Source organism: Macrotis lagotis, chromosome 2, assembly GCF_037893015.1.
Source record: "Macrotis lagotis isolate mMagLag1 chromosome 2, bilby.v1.9.chrom.fasta, whole genome shotgun sequence".
Lineage (NCBI taxonomy): Eukaryota > Metazoa > Chordata > Mammalia > Peramelemorphia > Peramelidae > Macrotis > Macrotis lagotis.
The window spans coordinates 63,194,809-63,218,850 of record NC_133659.1 but is presented as its reverse complement, the minus strand read 5'-3'; the positions used below and the strand labels follow the sequence as shown (position 1 = coordinate 63,218,850).

At 37.4% G+C, this 24,042-nt stretch overlaps 1 protein-coding gene and 1 long non-coding RNA gene across 4 annotated transcripts in view; one reads left to right on the top strand and one right to left on the bottom strand.

The window, feature by feature from the left end:
• The window catches only part of LOC141511029 (uncharacterized), a 33,797-nt gene extending 19,889 nt beyond the window's left edge, over positions 1 to 13,908 (bottom strand). Inside the window, exon 1 of the long non-coding RNA XR_012475246.1 lies at positions 13,821 to 13,908. This is a non-coding gene — a long non-coding RNA (uncharacterized LOC141511029). The remainder of the gene's footprint in view (positions 1 to 13,820) is intronic.
• Positions 13,909 to 14,023: 115 nt separating this feature from the next.
• The window catches only part of KIFAP3 (kinesin associated protein 3), a 208,934-nt gene continuing 198,915 nt past the window's right edge, over positions 14,024 to 24,042 (top strand). The window contains exons 1-2 of one of the 3 annotated variants that reach the window (XM_074221978.1): positions 15,500 to 15,704; positions 18,815 to 18,919. In XM_074221978.1, coding sequence (XP_074078079.1) covers positions 15,625 to 15,704; positions 18,815 to 18,919 — 185 coding nt within the window. In that variant the 5' untranslated portion in view covers positions 15,500 to 15,624. Of the gene's footprint in view, positions 14,142 to 15,499; positions 15,705 to 18,814; positions 18,920 to 24,042 lie in introns of those variants that run through there. The other 2 variants (XM_074221981.1, XM_074221979.1) reach the window with 2 other exon arrangements.

Below are 24,042 nucleotides of genomic sequence, written 5' to 3'. Positions count from 1 at the left end.
GCTAAATGAGAACCACATGTAGGCTCCAACCTTTCTGGAAATGAATGTGAAATGACGTTCCAATCAGCACTGGGTCAGGTTTCCTGGTCTGTTGCTCCTCGTGCTAAATTGGAGTGCAGGAGAGGACATGTGTAGGTGTGTGTGTGGGGGGGGGGGGTTGTCTGTGTGTGTGTGTGTGTGTGTGTGTGTGTGTGTGTGTGTGTGTATGTGTGTGTGTGTGAAAGGGCTGCTTCTTCTACAGTTGACAGCTGCCTAGAGAAGCAATCTCTAACATGGAGCAGGACACACTCCAGGATATTAACACTCCAATCTTTCCAAGAGCCTCTGTTCACACCATGTCCAGAGTAAACACCATGAAAGAAGGAACCCCAAGCTGCTAAAAAACTCAAGGAAAGAAACAAGGAGAAACAGACCTCCAAATGGACTGGAAAATCATTCAAGAACAGCTGCCCATTTGTTCCTGAGTGCCCCCAGAGCAAGAGGGTAAACAAATCACAGTGCCTGTTAGATTTATAGGCAAATAATCACTATCTACTTCATGTAGATGAGTGAAGGGGAATTTTATGTAAACCACAATAAGTGAATTCAAATAGTATGAACTAAGGCTGCACAGTAAGCACCATAAGTTCAAGGAGGACTGGAAATGGTATTTTCTGTGTGGTATAGCACCATCCTGGGAAATCCACTAAGGAGCCAAAAACCATAGGAGAATTTTATAAAGGGACTGGTGTGAAATGCATCTCTGTTCCCTTTAGGACCCACTCAATGACTTCATACCTGCAGCTAATAGCTCATTAGCCCATCAGAGACTCCACTGCAGAATGCCCAGTCTTCTGTGTTTAAAATCTAAATGGCAGATAAAAGATTGATGAATCCAGAATTGCCTCTCTGACAACCCAATCAGCATTCTCAGGAGGCAAGCTTCATGCTGACAGATCCTCAGTCACTTTGGACAAAAATCTCAGAACTGACTTAAGCAAATTACTAGTTTGCAAGATTTTTCTCAGAAGGAAGAGTTACATTTTTCCTAATTTAAAACCTCCTTAAGACTTTGTTGATTTTCAATTTGGATGTGAATTCAAGACTTTTGAGGTTCAAATTTCATTTACTCTCCATGAAATATGGTTTCCTGCAACAAAGATTTTAAAAGGCTTTTAAAGGATTATATAAAATGCCTATAAATAGATTCATTAAACCATGGGCATCAATTTGCTAATAACAAACAATATTTTGATGAGGTAGGTGTCAAGGAATCTGACATTTGTGGGTTCCATTTAAAAGTACATTATATTAAACATTTGTGGGAGAAAGAGTACTTGGAACACTATGGGCTTAGGATTTGGTAAAACTATAATTTTGGAAAGCTGGTTTTACTGAATTCAAAGCTCCAGTGGCTTCATATGGTTCAACTTGACAACAACCTTTCTCATAAATCAAAACAGAACAAATAATTCTCTGACAAGGAAAAACCACAGGATAGAAAAAAAATAAATGTACACGAGGGTGAGGGTGGGTGGGAAATAAGAACAATCAGCAAAACAGTCTTTTAAAGACTGTTTTCATTATTTAAAAATAGTATTTCTCATAGTGGTTACATGACTGGTAAGGAGTCAGGAAGATCTGTGTATAAGTATGAATTTCTTACATATTCTAGCTGTATATATATGCTATTTACCCTCTTCACTACCTTAGGTAAGTAACTCTCAGAGTTGTTGAATTACAAATGAGTTGCTGAATTACATTGGTCGAAGAAGTTTGTTCATACCAGAGACATCACCACATTGGATTAATAAGTCTAAACCCCGAACAAACAGCTTTTTCTGAACATCTCAAACCCTATGAACCATGGCATTAGAAGAATTAGGAATTATCCCAACTACAGTCTGTGGCCAACTTTAATGCTATACAGAAAAAATTTGAGATAATCAACCAAAGACAGGGCCTAGCATTTAGGAGAGAATACATTAGAAAAGTCTTCCTAAAAAATAAAAAAGGTGAGATTTTCATTGGTACTTGAAAGAAATCAATAGGTAGAGATATGGAGGGAGAACATTCTAGGCTTGGAGGATTGATAGAATGCTCAGAGACAAGAAATACAGTGTTTTGTTAGCAGAATAGCAAAAGGATCAGTGTCACTAAATTAAAGAGTAAAGGTACTTCTGGCCAAGATGGCAGAGAGAAGACAGGCACTGTGTTAAGTGCTCTTCTTTCTCCTCAAAAATAACATGAAAGAAACCTCTTAACATAAATTTGATCGACAAAATGCAAAAAGAGAAGGTAGGAGAAGAACAATTAGCAAGAAGGTCTGTCTCAGGGGACCATGGGTGAACCAGGAGATGAGAACAGAGGGCCAGTGCAGGGACAGCTGCTGGGGGAAGCCAGAGGACCAGCCTTAGCCTCAGAGACTTTGGTGAGTGATGGGTGTGAGATCCAATTTTAGCTGCTGAATCTTTTGCCAGAAGAGTTATGGGGGGAGGGGGTGAGTTCCAGCACAGAGAGTTTCAGAGCAGGCCTGGAGAACAACCAGCTGGGCTGGGACGTGAGTTCCATACTTTCATCAGAGCCCTTTTCCCAGAACAGACAATAAACAACTCCTACCCCATCAGGCTCAGGTATGCCCAACAGAGTTCACTCAAAGGAAAGTGAGATTAACTCTCTCCCCCAGGGCTCAGCCATTGTTCAAGGTCAACTCAGATCCTGCTGCAGAGGGCCTCAAACACTGCAGAGAAAGCAACCAGCACCCCCTACTGGCTGGTCCTTAGAATTATTAAGTTAAGTGAACAAAGCCTCTAGGGTCTTCAAAATCAAACCTCTGAGAGCCAGTCCACCCCACCAAAAAAAAAAAAAAAACAAGACCCTAGAAAGATGAAGAAAGGCCATTAAGGGGGCCCATGGAGAAATACTTAGAAGAGACAGATTCTAACCCAGAGAGATCTAGCATTTCTGAGGAGAATATGAATTGGTCTCCAACCCAGAATGACTTCTGAGAAGAGATTGGGAAGGAGTTTCAAAATCAACTGGAAAAATTTGGAAAAGAATCAAGAGAAAATTAGCACCTTGTAACAAGAAAACAAATCCTTGGAAAATACAATTGGACAAATACAAAATGAGAATAAAACTCTCAGATCTTCAATTGGGCAAATGCAAAAAGAAAATGATTCTCTCAAAACTACTCTTGGGCAAATGGAAAACTAAATCAAAAATAGAATTGACCAACTGGAAAAGGAGTTGCCAAAGGTAAATGAAGAAAATTCTACCCTAAAAAATAATGATGGAATCAGTGGAAACTAATGACTTCATGAGACAAGATTCTGTTAAACAAAACCAAAAGATTGAAAAAATAAGAGAAAATGTAAAATACCTCATCAGCAAAACCACTGAGCTCAAGAACAGATGAAGAAGGGACAACCTGAGAATTATAGACCTTCCTGAAAACATTGAAGAGGAAAAAAAGCCTGGACTTAATATTACAGAATTTTGTGGTAGAAAATTACCCTGATATCATGAAACCAGAGTTCAAAATAGTTATTGAACAAATACATCGAAGGGTGGCTAGGTGGTACAGTGGATAGAGCAGCAGCCCTGGAGTCAGGAGTACCTGAGTTCAAATCCGGCTTCAAACACTTAGTAATTACCTAGCTGTGTGGCCTTGGGCAAGGCACTTAACCCTGATTGCCATGCAAAATCCTAAAAAAAAACCCAAAACCCCAAAACATCGATCCCCTCTGGAAAGAACTCCTAAAATGAAAACATCAAGGAATGTTGTAGTCAAATTCCAGAACTATCAGATAAAAAAGAAAATCCTGCAAGCAGCCAGAAAGAAACAATTTAAATGACAAGGAGCCACAGTAAGGATTACACAGTACCTGTCTGCATCAACATTAAGGGACCAAAGGGCCTGAAATGAGATATTCTGAAGAGCAAAGGATCTTGAAATGAAGGCAAGAATCCACTATCCAGCAAAGCTGAGCCTTCTCTTCCAGGGGAAAAGATGAACATTTAACAAAATGGGATACTTCCCATATTTACTGATGAAAAAGACTAGAGCCAAATGGAAAATTTGGACATCAAACAGGAGGCTCAAGAGACACATGAAAAGGATAAAAAATAGTAAAGAAAAAAACTGCTACCCAATAAAATGAAACTGGCTATATCCCCAATTGGGCAAAAGACTCTCATAACTCTTGAGAACTGTAACTCAGTTGGAGAGAATATACTTAACCAGAAGTGATGGACACTATAACATTTCTGTAACTCAGAATGATTTAAAAACAATACCTTCTTAAAAGCGGGGACAGTAAGGAGATGGGAGGATGAAGGAGATTGAATAGGGTAAATTCCATTATATCAAGAGGTACAAAAGATCTATTGTAATACAGGGAAAGAAGGGAGGAGGTAAGAACCACCTGAATCTTCATCTCATCAGACTTGGCTTTTACAGGCACTCAGTTAAGTTAAGAAACTTATCTTACCTTTCAAGCATTAAAAGGGGAAAAGGGGAGGGGTACAGGGAGGGGGGAGAAAAAGGGGGAAACAGAAAGGGGAAAGAAAAGGGAGGGGGTGTTGATGTAGGAGGGCAAGCACACTGAAGGTGGCAGTGTTAAGAAACAAAACACTGGGGAATATGGATAAAGGGGAAAAAGAGGAAAAATACAAACAGAAGGAAGATAGCATGGAGGGCAGTAAAGAGTTAGTAATTATAACTTTGAATGTGAATGGGATGAACTCTCCCTTAAAATGTAAGTGAATAGCAGAATGGATTAAAAACCAGAATTCTACAACATGCTGCTTACAAGAAACTAAGAAACTCATTTGAAGCATATACATATGTATGTGTGTGTATATATATATATATATGTAGAGAGAGAGTGAATGTGTGTGTAAAGGTAAAAGGTTGGAGAAAAAAATATATTTTGCTTCAACTGAAGTGAAAAAAGCAGGGTAGCAATCCTTATCTCAGACAAAGCAGCTGAATAAATAGATAGCATTAAAAGAGATAAAGAAGGAAATTGCATCCTCCTAAAATATTTCAATACTAAATATGCATGCACCCAATGATATAGCATTCAGATTCTTAGAGGAGAAGTTGAAAGACCTACAGGAAGATATACTCAGCAAAGCTCTACTAGTGGGAGACTTCAATCTCCTGCTCTCAGATTTAGATAAATCTAATCATAAAAGAAACAAAAGGAAGTTAAGCGGGTAAATAGATTGTTAGAAAACCTAGATATGATAGACTTATGGAGGAAACTAAATGGGGATAGAAAGGAATATACTATTTTTCTGCAGTTCATGGCATTTACACAAAAAATTACCATGTACTAGGGCATAAAAACTTAATGATCAGTTGCAGAAAGGCAGAAATAGTAAATACATCTTTCTCATATCATAATGCAATAAAAATCACATGCAATAATGGGCCAAAATAATAGACCCAGAACTAATTGAAAACTAAATAACCTCATTTTAAAGAATGGGTGGATCAAGCAACAAATCATAGAAAGAATTAGTTATTTCATCCTAGATAATGACAATATGAAACAACATACCAAAATCTATGGGATACAATCAAGGTGGCTGCAACTAAAAACATTAGAGAAAGAACAAATTAAAAACCTCCAATTAAATGCCAAATTAGAAATTCTAAAAATTCAAGGAGAAATTAAAATATAAAGCAAGAAAACTATTGAACTAATAAATAAAACCAAGAGTTGGTTTTATGAAAAAAACAAATAAAATTGATAAATTTCTGGTCAATTTGATTTAAAAAAAGAGAAGAAAACCAAATTGAAATGAATGAATATTTACAAAAATAGAAGTTGTCCAGATAACCCTATTTCAGAAAAAGAAATTCAATAAACCATTATTGAACTCCCTAAGAGAAAATCTCCAGGGCCAGATGGATTCACAAGTGAATTCTATCAAACATTTAAGGAACAATTGGTTCCAATTCCATATAAAGTCTTTTGGAAAATAGGTGAAAATAGAACTCTGCCTAACTCTTTCTATGACACAAATATGGTGCTGATACCTAAACCAGGAAGAGTTAAAAACAGAGAGAGAAAATTATAGACCTATCTCCCTGACGAATATATATGTAAAAATCTTATATGAAATCTTAGCAAAACAATTACCACAAGTTATCACTAGGACAATACATTATGATCAAGTAGGATTTATCCCAGGAATGCAGGGTTTGTTCAATGTTAGGAACTGTTAGTATAATTAATTATATCAATAACAAACCTATCAGAAATTACATGATCATATCAATACATGCTGAAATATCTTTTGACAAAATACAGCACCCATTCCTACTAAAAAAACACTACAGAGTGGATTGTTCCTCAATAATTAGCAGTATCTATCTGAAACCATCAACAAGCATTATATGCAACAGGGATAGGTTAGAAGCATTCCCAGTAAGATCAGTGGTGAAACAAGGATGCCCATTATCACCACTACTATTCAATATTGTATTAGAAATGTTAACTTCATCAATAAGAGAAGAAACAGAAATTGAAGGAATTAGAACTGGGAAGGAAGAGACAAAAGTCTCATTCTTTGCAGATGACATGATGGCATCCTAGAGAATCTCAAAAAAAAATGATCTAAAAACTACTAGAAATAATTAGCAACTTTAGCAAAGTTGCAGGATATAAAATAGACCCTCATAAATCCTCAACATTTCTATGTATGACTAGCAAGATATAGCAGAAAGAGCAAGAAAGAGAAATCCCATTCAGTCACCTCAGACAATATAAAAGACCTGGAAATCTACCTGCCAAGGCAGATTCAATAACGTTTTGAAAACAATTACAAAACAATTCTCATACAAATAAAATAAAAGTTAAATAACTGGGCAAACATCAACTATTCATGGATGGGCTGAGCTAATATAATAAAAATGACAATTCTACCAAAACTAAACTACTTGTTTAGTACCCTACAAATCAAAATTCCAAAAAAATTATTTTAATGAGTTAGAAAAAGTTCAAAGTAAATTTATACGGAGAAATAAAAAGTCAAGAATTTCCGGGGATTCAATGAAAAAAGTACAAAAGAAGGTGGCTTAGCCCTACCAGATCAAAAATTGCATTATAAAGCATCAGTCATCAAAACTGTCTGGCATTGGCTAAGAAATAGAGTGGTGGATCGGTGGAATAGACTTGGTGCAATTGCAGGAAATGATTATAATAATCTGCTATTTGATAAACCCAAGGAATCAAGCTATTGAGATAAAAACTGTTGGGAAAATTGGAAGTTAGAATGGAAGAAACTTAGATTAGACCAACACCTCAACATTATAATAAGCAAATTTGAAGATCAAGGAGTAGTTTACCTTTCAGATCTATGGAAAGGGAAGCAGTTTATGACCAAGGAAGAGATGGAGAATATCATTAAAAACAAACTAGATAATTTTGATTACATTAAATGCACAGACAAAATCACTGTAACCAAGATCAAAAGAAATGTAGTAAATTGGGAAACAATTTTTACAACTAGTATTTCTGACAAAGGATTTATTTCTAAAATATTCAGAGAACTGAGTCAAATTTTCAAAAACCAAGCCATTTCCCAATTGACAAATGGTCAAATGATATGCAAAGGCAATTTACAGCTGAGGAAATCAAAGTTATCCATAGTCATATGAAAAACTGCTCTAAATCAATACATATTAGAGAAATGCAAATTAAAGCATCTCTGAGATACCACCTCACACCTCTCAGACTGGCCAATATGATCAGAAAGGACAATGATCAATGTGGAGGGGGTGTGGGAAATCTGGGACACCAATACATTGTTGGTGGAGCTATGAACTCATCCATCCTTTCTGAAAAGCAATTTGGAATTATGACCAAAGGGCAACAAAAATGTGCATACCCTTTGATTCAGCAATACCACTATTGGGACTATACCCTGAAGAAATGATGAAAAAAGGGTAAAAACATCACTTGTACAAAAAATATTCATGGAAGCCCTGTTTGTTTGGGACTGTTTGTGATGGCAAAGAATTGGAAATTAAGTAAATGTCCTTCAGTTGGGGAATGGCTTAACAAACTGTGGTATATGTACATCATGGGACACTATTGTTCTATTAGAAAACAAGAGGGATGGGAATTCAGAGAAGCATGGAAGGATTTGTATGAAATGATGCTGAGCAAGATGAGCAGAACCAGAAAAACATTGCACACCCTAACAGCAACATGGGGATGATGATCAACCTTGACAGACTTGCTCATTCCATCAGTGCAACAATATGGGACAATTTGGGGCTATCTGCAATGGAGAATCCCATCTGTATTCAGGGAAAGAATTGTGGAGTTTGAACAAAGACCAAAGATGATTGCCTTCAATTTAGAATTTTAAAAAAAACCATTATCTTATTGTGTAATTTTATTATCTCTTATACTTTATTTTTCTTCCTTGAGGATATGATTTCTCTCTCATTACATTCAATTCAGATCAATGTATACCATGGAAACAATGTAAAGACTAACTCTTTTACTAACTGTAAAGACGGTCTTCTGTGGGGGGTGGGGGGAGGGAAGCAAGAATGGGGGGAAAATTGTATCAAAATAAATAGATTCTTTCTAAAAAAAGAGTAAAGGTGAGGGAAAAGGTATAAGAATACTGCAAATATGGGGCTCAGTTATGAAGGGAGTTGAATTACAAATAGAAGATGTGGCGTAAGATCCTAGAGGCAATGGGGAGGCCCTGAAGTCTGAATAGGTTAGTGACATAGTCAGACCTATGCTTTAGGAAAATCATTTTGATGACTGGGAATGGAAGAAGAACCGGAGTGTGGGGATACTTAAGGCAAGTAGACCCAACAGCATTTTTTTTAAGTTGTGTCCAATGCTGCCTGTCCACATTTTTGGTTTTTCTTGACAAAGATACTGGAGTTGTTTGCCATTTCCTCCTCCAGTTCATTTTACAGATGAAACTGAAACAAAAGGATGAAACGACTTGCCCAGGGTCAGTTAGTATAAGTCTAAGGTCAGATTTGAACTAAGGAAGATGAGCCTTCCTAACTCCAGGCATGGGGCTCTATCCACTATAATTATCTATTACAATAATATTAAGCATGAGGGTAATGACAGTGTCAAGAGGAGAGAAGGGAACATATTTGAGAGATGTTGAAAAGTAAAATTGAGAGGCCTGGACAATAGATTGGAATATTGGGGAGGAGGGGAAAGAGGGGCTGGGGGAGGGTGGCATTGGGGATGTGTGAGACAATGAAGAATAAATGATGGCATTTGAGTTGTGAGTCTGAAGGATAATATTAATAATAATAAAGATGTTTGGGGAAGTGGGGGGAGGTAGGTGAAAAGATATGGACCATTTATCATTTTATAAAAGTTGAGGTTTGTTTTTAAAAGGACAAACCAGAATTGTTTTATATCATATAAGAACAATATATCATATGAGAATTGGTTGAAGGAACTAAAGGCAGTTAGCCTGGAAATGAGAAAATTTAGGAGAATTTGAAAGCTATATTAAATTATTTGAAGGGATAGTATGTGGAGCAATGAGTATAAGATGACAAGAGATATATCAAAATTGGAGTTAGGAAAAATTTCCAAGTAATTAGAGCTATCGTAAGGGGTTATTAAGTGGTATAGTAGATACAGTGCCAGGCCTGAGTTCAAATCTGGTCTCAGCCATTTACTAGCCATGTGATCTTGGGTGGATCCCTTAATTCTGTTTACCTCAGTTTCCTCATCTGTAAAATGAGCTGGAGAAAAAAGTGACAATATCTCCACAAAACAAAAAACCCAAATGGGTTCACAAAGAGTCATAAGTGACTAAATGACTAAAATGATTGAACAGCAACAAAGTAAAGTGGGCTAGAGGAACAGTTAGTTCCACCAGAAAGGTTCAAGTAGATGCTGTGCATCCATTTTCTATGACTCCTATGAACGAAATTCTTGGTCAGAGAAAAGCTGAATTCAGTGACCTCTGAAGTCTCTCTCAGCTCTGAGATTCTATGAGCTTCATGGTGAGTGCCAAATATATATATATCCTCTATGGGCAAATTTTTCATGAGTGATAATTTTGTGGCCTTTGGTGATATTAAAGAAAACCACTTCTGTCAAATGCATTATTATGTTTCTCCAAAGAATGATTTTGTTTAGTTGCAACCTCCTTATCTATTTTTCTGTCTTATATAGTAAGATTGTCATCTTAGTTCCTCTAGGAATATGTCACTCATTAGTAAATGAAGCCAATGTGGTTAGTCATTCCAGACTCAATTTATTTGATTTTTGCAAAGTTAATAGTCTAAAAGAGGAAAATCTGAAGCTATAGATTACCTAGATTTCACCTAGCATCTGACAAAGCCTCTCATTATGTCTTTAGAGAGAGAGATATATGAACTTGATTTTAGCACTGTCAGTTGGATTCAGAATTGGTTGAATTAACTGAAAGAGGAACCATTGATGTTTCAATGTCACCTTGGAGGAGACTTTTGGTATAATGCCCTGGAAATCTGTGCAAGGTCTTAATCTAGTTAATGTTTTCATCATTAGCTTAAATAAGACATAGATGTATATCAAATTTTTAATGATACAAAACTGATAACACTGAAAAATAGTCATAATCCAAAATTAGCTCAACAGTTTTGAATGTTAGGACAAATATAATACAATAAAATTTGATGAAATATTTTTAAACTTGAGATTTTTTTAAAATGGCTTTAAATTTTAAAATAATAATTAACTGGCAAAGGAGAAATGATTAGAAAACAGTTCATTTTACAAGGAACTGGGAGATTTTCGTAGAAGTTCAATACTGGCCAGTGGTATGATTTGCTAGTCAAAAAAGCCTGTGGAATTTTAGACTGCATTAGCATAAAGGACTATTAAGACTATTAAGGAGAAATTCTCACTATATTTTGCCCTGGTTAGAATTCATCTAGTGTATGATGTTTAATTCAAGGTGCCACATCCAAGGAAGTACATTGACAGACTACAGCTTATCCAGAAAAGAATCATCAGGAAGTCCATTTCCTTCAAGGCCAAGGTGAATGAATGGGGGAACTTAATATGAAAAAGAAAAGACTTAGAACACAGTAACAATTTTCAAATATTTGAAGAATTGTTATGTAGTAGAGATATTAAATTTTTCTTTGTTCTAGAGGGTTTTTAAAAATAAAAATAAAGCATAGGAGTTGAAAAAAAGGAAGATGGAAGAAGGGAAAAAAAGGAAGAAAGGATGGAAGGGAGGAACAAATGAAGGTAGGAAGGAGGAGAGTGGGAAAGAAAGAAAAGAAAAAAAAGAAAGGAAGGAAAGTAGGAAAGAACAAAGGGTAGAAATAGAGAAACAGGGGGAGATCTCTAACAGATCTCATCATTGATTTCTCCAATGACTTCTCTATCAAGACTGTGATGTGATCTCTTTTGCTAACCCCTTTTCTATTTCATCCCTCTAATCAGGTTATCTGAAGTTTATTCTGACAACATTGCTCCTATTTCTGATAAAGCACTAGGCCTGGAATCAGAAATAACTGAAAACAAATTTATTCTCAGACATTTACTAATTATATGATCATGAGCAAGTCAATTAACTCCTGTTTAAGCTCAGTTTCCTCAACTGGAAAATAGGAATAACAACAGCACCTATCTTCAGGATCTTTATGAGGATCAAAGGAGAATATTTATTAAGTGCTTAGCAAAGTGCCTGACACAATAATGGGTGCTAAATAAGTGCTAGCTATTATTATTATCATTATTACTAATCTTCACCCCAATGCTGTCATCCATGTTTATTCCATCTTTAGTTAATGTATTTCTTATTAATATAGGGAGACTCAAAGCTTAGGACCTTTGTTGTTGGCCATACTTTCCTTTGATGGGCAGGAAGAAAGAACAAAGGATATGAGGTTGAAACTTCTAGCATCTTATTTTTTGCTTCCCTTCCCTGTCCCCATTGACTTGCTTAGCAGATCCAAAAGATTTTGGGATCTAAGGGAAATCATCGTCCTTGGATTCACAATGCTACTATGAAAGTTTCTTTAGTAGATCCTTGAAATAAATTCTGAGGTCACAGAATCCCCATAATTTTAATACTAAATAAGATTTTTGGACCAAGATTTCTTGACCTGAGGTCTATGAACTGTATTTTTATATAACTGTATTTCTATATAATTGATTTCCTTTACAATTCCATGTATTTTATTTTAAACATTTAAAAATATTATCCTTATCTACAGACTTTGCCAAATGGATCCTAGACTCAAAAAAAAAGGCTATGAATTCTATTTTGTATAATGGATTGGGATTCAGCCCCAGACTTTAGGAAATTAAAAGAAAAATAATGTTTGCTTGGGAACAAATCTATCTGGCTTTTTTCCAAGGTCCTTAATTGCATGTGGTGGCTCCTGGCATTGGCTATGAACTGAAAAAGAAGGTGACCTGTCATTATCAGGAATAGGATTTTAGTCTTTGGCCCTTAGCAGATGTGATATTGCCAATGGCTAACACTGAAAAAAAGAAATCCAAAAATTTGTAGTTGAGATAAACTCTTTAACCACATACCCAGAAGATATACTCAAGAGAGACCACAAGACTGGCACAGAAATGCTCAGAAAAGACTATAAGCCAAGCATAAATCATGACACAAGCAAAGTGATGCCCAAAAGAAAAGGAGAGCAATATTATGATATTACCAGAGAACAGCAATAGCCTTGTACTGTCAGAGTGTGAATTACATTGGCCACATACATTCCCTACAAGTATCTTCCCCCATGAGTGAAATTTCATTTTTCCTTTAGATAGTGAATGTGTTTGAGGGAGAATGCCCTTCACTTTTAGTGGAAAATACAATTTGTATCTCCTTTTTTGTCATTCTATTAAATATTTTTGATTTGAGCAAAATGTGACCCATTAGCTGTAGTTTGTGTAGTGGTTCTTTTAGTGGTTGCTACCCATGAAACTAACTAGTTAGGATATATTGGACCATGATATTTGTGAGAAAATGTAGATAAATTAATAGCCTCTAGTAGATAAATTAATAGCCTTCCTGTATCTGTCATGCTTCTTTTGAATAAGGTATATTTCTCCATAGCTTTATTCCAGTTATATGTCTCATTCCACTAACTCTTGTTAATACTTAAGAGGTCAAAAATAGCTATTAATTGGGGAATAGCTGAATAAGTTATGGAATATGGTTGTAATGAAATATTATACTACAAGAATGATGAATAGGATGATTTCAGAAAAACCTATTAAGATCTATATGAACTGATGCAAAGTCAAGAAAGAACTAGGAGAACAAAGAACCCAGTAATAGCAATATTGATGGTGAACAACTGTGAATGACTGGGGTTTTTTTTAGCAATATAATGATCTAAGATAATCCCAAAGGACTCATGATGAAAAATACTATCTACTTCCAGTGATGGCATCTGGATACAGACTGAACACTCTCTCTCTCTCTCTCTCTCTCTCTCTCTCTCTCTCTCTCTCACACACACACACACACACACACACACACACACACACAGAGTTTTCTTCCACAAGATTGTTGTGAGGAAAAGTTCCTTGAGCTCCCCTCACTACACATGATCCATATCTCCTATAAGCTTTCATACTCTCTCCTACTATTTCAAGAATCCCAGTAAAATGAACTCTACTTGCAGAAATGAAGAGGGCCAGTGGATAGAAATGGAAACAAACTATATTTAGGGTCAAGATACTTGGGTTTTAATCCTAATTCAAACATTTACTAGTCATATAATCTTGGGATCTTAACTTCCTTTCTCTAGAGCTCAATATTCTCATTGTAAAGAAGAAATTAGGCAAAAATGACTTCCAAACCTTAAGAGAAATATGTGGTCTTCAATAACCAAATAACATAGTACTGTTTCCAGCTGACATCTCAGTTAACAGCCAAGGTCAGTGTCAACTGTCACTAAGTCTCTTCCAGTTTTAAAATTCTATGATTCTGTAACTTGCTGCTGCAAAGCCACTTTCCATACTCAATTGCTCCTCTTCTGAAATGGAGAACTTTGCCTCAACTCCCTTAGCTACAAATTTACTGAATATTTCAAACACTGAAATGAAATTTTCTGACAACTTGATAGAGATGAGCCAATAAGTTGAACAAAAATTCTTTACCATATAAGAACATGCTAGAAGGTAAGCATAGCTAAAAGTATCACTGCACTATCCAGGAAACAAATACATACATACATACATATATAACATGCATATACAAATGTACTTGTGTGTGTGTGTGTGTGATATAGAGAAGATATCTATATCTATATAAAACCATATGTTGGATTGATGAGTATTGCTGGTAAAAAATAACAAAACATTGTTATATGGTTAATGATGAAGCTAAATAATATTGGGTTTCACTATTAAAGGTACTATCTATCTAGAATGAAGGACATTGTACTCTGATTACATCATAACTGAAATATTATGTTCACTCTGGGCAGCATTTTTGAAGGAAAGATCATTGGCAGATGGGAATGAGTAGATGCAATGTATAGCTTGATATAAGGAAACATTTCCTAATTAGATATTAGATCTGGGAAGTGGTGGATCACCTTTGGTGCAAGCCTCCAAATAACTGTTGCATGACTACTTTAGAGTAGATTCTTAGCCAAGTACCATTTAAACTAAATATGCATGGAGGTTCCTTTTAACTCTAATTTTTTTCTATGATCCTAATCTCACTTTCATGTCCTTCTTTACTTCATCTACCTTATATACCACTGATAAATCAATCTTTCTAATGAACAGGTCTAATTACATTTCGCTTTGACAAAAGCCTTCTGTAGTTTCCCATAACTTAGCAAATAAATTTCAAACTGCCCTTCCATAGCCTTGCTACAACCTACCCTTTCATTCTTGTTACTCCTTTCATTCATGTGTCTTTCATTCCAGCTAACTGGGTATGGTCATAGTCCTTTGAATATAACCTGCACTAACCTAGCTAGCCTACAGTGACTTTTGTTCAAAGTACTTTTCATAATGGGAATGCTCTCTCTACTTCAAATCTTTCCCTTTTCAAATTCCCCTTTTCTTTCATGGTCCTCAAATATCACCTTGTCTTTGTAGTCTTCCTTGAACTTCCCCAGTTAGACATGATCCATATCTCCCGTGATCTTTCATAGTCTGTCCTATTCCTTTTATTAAACTGTAGTTAGAATGCAAGTTCCTTGAGGACAGAAATTTACACGTTACATATCTTTGTGTCTTCCCTGACCCCTTGGAAGCGACTTGAACATAGCAGAAACTCAATAAATCTCTGATACTGAAATGAAACATATATTTAGATAACAAATTACATCATGAGTAAATAAATTTGAGTGAGATACATTAGGCTGTCATATATTTCACTGGATTCTCAAAGCAAGATTTGGGCCCCAAAAGAAAGGGATTGGATGCCCATTTGTCTTGGTGGTCTTTGTTTCCCTCTTCATCCTGGGCTTACTGGGAGTGTGATGATGTCATAGTTGTTGGTCTCATTGTCATGCCAGCTGTAAACAGGGGAGGGGGGAAGAGAGGTCATTAGGGAGGAGATTTCTTTGAAATGCCTTTTCAGCTGAAGACTCCTTTGCAGTAAGATATGCAATGTGAGGTCAGGTTAACTTGAAAAGGTGGGAAGATGACTGCATTAATAGGCAGTGGAAGTGGCCTCTTTGGGCCCCAGTGGCCCTTTGATGACATCCCAAAGGCCGTAACCAGGTAAGGAAGGTTCTTGAGAAGGCAGACACTGTTGATATTGAAAGGTTCTGTGTGTGTTAGAAGGATTGATTCTTCTGTTATCTTAAGCTTCAGATACTTCTCAGGAATGTGCTGTTTTCATCCAACAGAATGTAAATGCTTTGAGGAAGGGGGTCTTCCATTTTTGTCCTCAAATTCAACCACTGAGCCCATTGGCTGATATATGGCAAACATTCAATGAATACTTGAACTGAAATCAATTGAATTTCTCTTTAAATTTGAGTTATCTATGCCTTGAGGAAACAATTGATTTAATAATAATTATTATGAGTCACTTAAAATACACATATATTTATATCTAAATCCAAAAGAAATTAATTTCCTCTCACTAAATATGCCAGCAGGTTGTTCTTTCATGTTCCATACTCTGTTTTCTGTGTTACTGTCAAATCTTCACTTTCCAACCACCTAATCTCACTAAGGGATTTTAATCCTAAATTAATCCTAAATTAGTAATTAATCCTAATTCAAACACTTTTCTCATAGTATTAAGCATCTCTAGGACAATTAGGTGGTGCCATAGTGCATGTAGGTACCAGTGTCAGAAAGACTCTTCTGCAGTGGCTAGGTGGCGTAGTGGATAAAGCACCAGCCATGGAGTCAGGAGTACCTGGGTTCAAATCTGGTCTCAGACACTTAATAATTACCTAGCTGTGTGGCCTTGGGCAAGCTACTTAACCCCATTTGCCTTGCAAAAACCTAAAAAGAAAAAAAAGACTCTTCTTTCTGAGATAAATCTGGCTTCAGATGCTTAGAATCTGTGTGATCCTAGCTAAGTCACCTAATCCTAATGGCCTCAGTTTCCTCATTTGTAAAATGAGTTGAAGAAGGAAATAGTAAACCACTATAGTATTTTTCCAAGAAAACCCCAAATGGGCCAGATACTGAGACAACTGAACAACAATAATCAAACATCTCTAAAAGGATCATTTTCAATGTCTGACCTGTGGGAGAACATCTGGTCATGGTTTTCAAGTCTCTTTCACTGGCTAACCCATCCTATTTGAATGTTCACATAGTCAACCCTTCTCCATTTCTTTTCCTACCTACCCCACACATTTTCCAACCACATTAAACTTTTTTTGTTGCCCTTTATACTTTAGTCTTCCCTTTCCATCTCTGAGTTTGAACCAGATTACCCAAAGGGCACAGAATGAGGTCTTTCCTGCTCTTTAAGAAAGGCGCTCACTCTTGTCCTTTAAATCACAATGAAAGTTTTCCAAAAGTAACACCAAGCAGTCTTCAGTCATCAGTACAATTCTTAACTCTCTCTCCCTGGGGATGTTCATGCAATTAGTTTATTTATATACATTTAGGCTGATTGCATGTTTGTCATGTAAGCTTCCTGGAGGGTAGGGCCTGTGTCTAATTTTTGTTAATATATCCCAAATTACCTAAGGCTACCAATACCCTGCACCCTGTGAATATTTACTGACTGGCTTAACTGACTTGTTGAGATCAAAGGAATGGTGAGATTAAAGGAGCTCAATGCTAAGACTACAGATTAATTATGGCTTAATTTCACTGTACTAAAGGACAGGAACTATGCCTGTTTAAACTTGAGTTTTGTGCCCAATATGCATATGAGTATTACAGAATACTATTTGATTATTAATACATAAAAATATTCCCATAAAATGAAGAAAAAAGTTTGCCTACTACTGCCAGTTCTATTTTCAGAGATGTCATTCTTCTCTCCCTACTATCAGCCTACACAAATTCACAAATCTGTCTTTTTGTCTCTCTCTACCCCTCCCTCTACCTCCTCTCCTCCTTCAGTCTCTGTCTCTATCTCTTTTCTTTTTCTTCTCTGTCCCTCACAAATAGTTTTGTTCATTCTCCCAAGAAAAAAAATGGGTATCTTTATCCAAAAATGCCTTTATGATCCTCTATCATTTAGATCCATTCTACTTTGCCACCATATTTGACACTATTCTACTTCATATTCTAGTATGAAGTGCTCCAGTCAAATTGAACATTTTATTCCTAAACCTCATTTGACATCCTCTAGCTTCCTGCATCCCCATGTTAGGAACATTCTCCTTCATTACTTCACTTATTGAAATTCTTCTCTTCCTTCAAACCCACCTTAAGTATCATCATCTTCAGGAAGTCAATCCTGAAACCTTTCTAGCTAGAAAATAATCTCTTTAGATAACTTTGTCTGTTTATCAAATATATTTACTAATCAAGGATATTTACTAAACACTCTTCTGTGTGACATTTGAGCAATAAGTGATACATGGTTCCTACTTCCAGTTAATAGTTAGGCACTATTGTAAGATTGTGTGTGGTGCTGACAATGCACAGATAATTGAGATATTCCTTTCTCTAAAGATGCTTACATTTTTATATTTAAGTCAGGGAACAATGAGATTAAAATGGCTATCAGTAAAGAATCTTTTATCAAGGGCACTTACTGTCTCATCATGCTACACACTGCAGTTGAAAAGAAAGGAAAATAAGTCTTGCTCATAGAGGAGTTTATCTTTTAATGTGAGAGACTATGTGAAAGGAAATAGGTATGCATAGGATACAAAGAGAGATTGAAGATTAATCATAGAGAGGATACTTTAGCAGCTGCAGGAATGAGGAAAGGTTTAGTGCAGAGTGTGGAAAGTGAAATGAATCTTTAAGAATCTTAGGAATTCTGGTATGAAGGAAGAAAAAGCATTCCAGGAGAGAAGAGAAGAAAAAGAAGAAAGAGGAAAAAGGAGGAGGAGGAGGATTGTATTGCAGGCTGATAACAGAGTGGAGGGTCAGCAAATAGGTCACTTTAAAGCTAAATCATTAAATGTACAGAAGCAAGTAATGTGTGAGAAGACTGGGAGGAAAGAAGGAAGGGCCAGGTTGTAAAGATATTTATTTAGGTTTTGGTTTTTTTTTTGCAAGGCAAACAGGGTTAAGTGGCTTGCCCAAGGCCACACAGCTAGGTAATTATTAAGTGTCTGAGGCCGGATTTGAACCCAGGTACTCCTGACTCCAGGGCCTGTGCTCTATCCACTAGGCCACCTAGCCGCCCCAATAAGTAAAGATATTTAGATGACAAAGAGAGTTGCATCTGATTCCAGGGAAAAGAGAAAAATCATGGGAGTTTATTGGACAGATCTGAGTACTGGAAAAACACTGGCAACCAATGTGGAGGTTGCGTTGGATGGAGTAGGGAGAGGACTGAGGTAAGGAAACCAATTAAATGCTATTACAATGGTCCAGGTGAGAGACAATAAGGCCTGAATAAGGATGCTTCCTATAGGAGTAAAGAGAAGGGTATATCCATCTGAGATGTTGTGAAAGTATAAATACGTGAATTTGGACATAGATTAACTTCATGTAGTAAATGAGAGTCAAGTCACTAGGATGGCATCAATGTTGTGAAAAGGCCGCTGAGAGGTTCAACTGAATTGGTATAATCCTGGGTAAACCACTTAACTTCTGTTTACTTCTATAAAATGTGGATAATAAGAATTCTATCTCCTAGAATTATTTTGAAAACAATAGTAGTAATTAAAATATTTCTAAAATGCTTTGCAGACTTTAAAGCATTACATACATGCTAGATTATGTTGTTTTTGTTATTGTTTCTATGCCCTTAACTATAAGGGGGAAAATATAATGAGTTCTGCTGTTGAAATGTATACAAGAATTCAGTTTGAGATGTCTAATAGTTTATGATGAGAGGGACTAGTGTTCAGGAAAAAAATATCAGGGCTAGGGGCAGCTAGGTGGCACAGTGGATAGAGCACTGGCCCTGGAGTCAGGAGTACCTGGGTTCAAATCCGGCCTCAGACACTTAATAATTACCTACCACGTGGCCTTGGGCAAGCCACTTAACCCCCTTGCCTTGCAAAAACTAAAAAAAATATATCAGGGCTATATGCATAGATGCAAGAATTATCTATATAGTTGATAATTAAACTTATAGCAGTTATAAGACCATCAATGAGAGAGTATAGAGAGAAAAGAGGGGAAGGTCCTAGACATAACCTCTGGAGTGTACCCATTACTTGCAAGTGTGACATGGACAAGACCCAGTAAAAGCAACTGGGGGTCATCAGACATATAGAGGAAATATTGAAGAAAGCAAAATTAAAAAAATCTAGGAAGATGTGAAAATCTAGGAGGATAGAAGATGTGAACAACAGAGTCAAACATTTGAAAAAGGTCAAGGAGAATAAGAACTGAGAAATGGATATTATATTTGTTAACAAAGAGAAGACTAGAAAGAGAATTTCAGGATTTAGAGGGTTGAGATCAGAAGATTTAGAAAAGAATAACAGAAAATGAGGGCACACAACATAGACTGCAATTAAGTGTTGAGTTTACAAAGAATTTATAATCTGGAAGGAGATATGATATGTTCCCTTACAAATAATATAAGTTAAAAGACAAGTAAATAGCAGAGTGGAATGTAAATTATTTGAGGACAAGATTATTCCATTCTTGTCTTTGATCTCCATTGTCTGACACAATTTGGAATGAGGGTACAAAGGACAGTCCTACATGAGTGCAATCATATTAGCAAGACATTGCATCCCTTAACCCTCACCTAGGTAGGGGTTAGGGAAGAAAGTGAGTCTATGGAGAGGAGCACTACAATGATACCCTCCCCACCAAAGGTGTCTGCCCAGGAGTCTTAGTGTCATGACCAGAGGTAGGTCACAAGGTGAGTTCAGACACCAGGTCAATACTCAACTCAGGGGCATGCCCATTAAGTGGATTCAATGACCTTCATTCTCCAGTTTATTAAAGTTCTTCTTAAACTGTGATGCCCAGAATAAAACTTCAGATGAAGTCTGATAAGAGAGGATACAATGAGTTTATCATTTTCTTATTCCTGGTTTTCTTAAATAGCCTGAGATTGCATTAATTTTTTTGTTTGTTTTGCTTCTTTTTGGTCAACATAGCACACAGCTGAATCATACTGAGCCACTTGGCTCAGTTGGGGTGTAGGATGTTTTCAGGGCTGCTTTCCACCTTTGATATCCACCTGAGCCATCTCTCACAGGTGGCTCCAAGAAGCTGTAGTATACACAGCAGCCACACCCTGGCAAACCATTTTGGCAGGTGGGCTAAACCAGGTTGAGGGTAAATGAGGGAGTCTCAAACTCATTAATGAATAGTGGGGGGGTGTCTACCCCAAGTATGTGAAGTCTTCCACTGGTGGATTAGGCAGAGGAGAACAATCCATCCACAGCCATGAAGCCAGCCAAAGCAAATACTATGGAATGCTTAGAGCTTAGTTAGACATCAGACTCCCAAAGTCATCCACTACATTTAAAGCCATCACCAGTTGTCTTGACTCTGTCTTGCTATGCTGGATCATGATAACTTTGGAAGAGAGAGTAAGGTGGGTGATTTTTTTGAAGCTCTAAGAATCCAATTTACACATGCAACAAAAGACATCACTCATAACCATTCTTCAAAGTCCTGTGGTGACAGGCAAGTAATGAAGCAGCAGGTATGAATATGCTGGGAGCTGTAATCAGAACCCTGCACACAGGTGGCCAAGGCCATCAGGTCATTTCTCCATGGAAAACAGAAGTAGGTTTCAGCAGTCCCCTGGTGACTGAGCAGCCTTTCTGAGGATTGTATCGCTCACCTCCTGATGTGAGGAAGGGGCTAGAAAAGGTGCCCTAAAAAGGTTCTTGCCCAATTCTGGGCTGATAAGCATGGCAGGTGGGGAATCCCACAGTGCAGTTGAAACACAAAAAATCTACAAAGACTTATTCAAAGAAGATTCGACTCACCATCAGTGTATGGAACATGTGTACACTCATAGAAAACTTGCAAATGAAGGCCAGCTTTATTGAAGTTGGAGCTGAATACATGTTTTGCTAGAGTGGTCACAGTGAAAGGAAATGCCATGAAACTGGGAAGGTTTTGCAATCAAAACTAATCCAGGGGCAGCTAGGTGGTGTAATGGATAAAGCACTGGCCCTGGAGTCAGGAGTACCTGGGTTCAAATCCAGTCTCAGACACTTAGTAATTACCTAGCTGTGTGGCCTTGGGTAAGCTACTTAACCCGTTTGCCTTGCAAAAACCTAAAAAAAAAGATTTCCCAGTCATCAATGGAGTAAAACAAAGATGTGTCCTTACATGTTTTTAGCGTGATGTTTTCAGTCATGTTATCAAATGCCTTCACTGAGGATGAACATGGCCTCAAGATCAGTAACTGCACTGATGGCAAACTTTTTGACATGAAAAGGTTATAAGCCAAGTCCAAAGTGGAGGTAGTATTGGTGCATGATCTTCTGTTTGCAGATGATGGTCCACTCAATGCAGCCTCCAAAGCTGAGATGCAACAAAGTATGGATAGATTCTCTACTGCTTATGCTCATTTTGTTCTAACAATTAACACCAAGAAAACACAGGTGAACCATCAACCAGCACCACATCATCCTTATGTGGAACCATCAATTACAGCAAATGGAGAAGTTTTGAGTACTGCGGACAAGTTCACTTACCTTGGCAGTGTTCTTTCCAAAGAGGTACACGTTGACAATGAGGTTGACACTGACATTGCCAGAACTAGATTAGTATTTTGGAGCTTCCAAAAGAAAGTATGGAAGAGAAGAGGTATTAGACTATGAATCTGAAGGTCTACAGAGCCATTTTGTTGACCTCATTGCTGTCTGTGAAACCGGAACCAGTGCCATTTCAGGAAACTGAATTTCTTCAATTTAAATTGTCTTAGGAAGATTCTGAAGATCACTTGGCAGGATAATATTGCAGATACTGAGGTCCTTTCTTGAGAAAAACTGCCAAGCATTCAAATATTACAGAGGGAGCAAATATGACAAGCTGGGCACATTGTTTGAATGACAGGTATATGCTTGTCAAAAAGACTTTTTAATGGAGAACTAATTCACTTGTTTTATGTGCAAGCACTCATAGTGGGGTCAGAAGAAGCAATAAAGAGACACCCTGAAGTTCTCTTAAGAACTTTGGAATTGGGGGTGGAGCCAAGATGGCGACAAGAACAGATCTTGTCTTAGGCGCTCACATATAAAACTCATAAGCTAAGGACTCTTAACTAAATTTTCGAGAGACAGAACCCACAGAGGGACCCAGTGATGCAGTTCTCCTACTCAAGGTAACCTGGAAAAGAGCAGAAAGGCTCTGCTCCCTGGGGTTGGAGGGGTGGCCTGCCACAGTGAAAGAACTTCAGCGTCCTGGAGGCAGTCCCAGGGCTCTGGGAGCCATGGCTCACAGCAGCGGGGGAGTTTCCTGAGCTACGCCCCAGGGACCACCCGGCACAAATTGAAGGAATGGGGGACCTCTGCTGCCAGAGCACATGAAGCCCAGCCCTCAGGGCACATAGCTAGCAGCTATGTGGAGCAGGTAAGCAGGTAAGCAGGAGCCCCCAGGGCATGAGCCCATTGAACCTATGGAGGGGAGTGAAGAGAGAGAGAGAGAGAGAAATTGCTGAGCTCTGTCCTCTGCCCCTAGAACAGGACTCTGGGGCTCTGACCATATTCAGATCCTGATCACAGTCTAGGTCCCACCATAGAACAGCAGGCCCCCCCCCACCTCAGCCCTGTGGCAGAGGAGGGCGCTTATGGTAATTCACAGACCAGGAGGGAGGACAGAGCCTCACACACTGAATCCCTTGTGGGAGTGTCCCAAAAGCTTAGGAAGCACCCCCAAAACCAGGTTCAGGCTAGGAAAATGAGCAAGCAGAGAAAAAAGAGAAACACCACTGGGAAATATTTTGCATATGAGCCCAAGAAGTATCAAAATACTCAGTCTGAAGATGAGGAAGCACAAGCTTCTGCATCTAAAGACTCCAAGAAAAACAGAAATTGGGCTCAAGCTGTGACAGAGCTCAAAAAAGACTTTGAAAATCAAATGAGGGAGTTAGAAGAAAAGCTGGGAAAATAAAGGAGAGAGATGCAGGAAAAACATGAAAATGAAGTCAGCAGCCTAGTCAAGGATATCCAAAAAAATGCTGAAGAAAATAGCATGCTAAAAACTAGCTTAGGTTAAATGGATAAAACAGTTCAAAAAGTTATTGAGGAGAAGCATGCTTTAAAAAAGCAAAATTGGCCAGATGGAAAAAAAGATAAGAAAACTCTCAGAGGAAAACAAATCCTTCAGACAAAGAATAGAACTCAGGGAGATTGATGAATTTACGAGAAATCAGGATTCAATACTTCAAAACCAAAAAATGAAAAATTAGAAGAAAATGTGAAACATCTCATTGAAAAAATAACTGATATGGAAAAACAGACTTAGGAAAGATAATTTAAAAATTATTGGAATACCTGAAAGTCATGATCAGGAAAAGAGCCTTGACAAC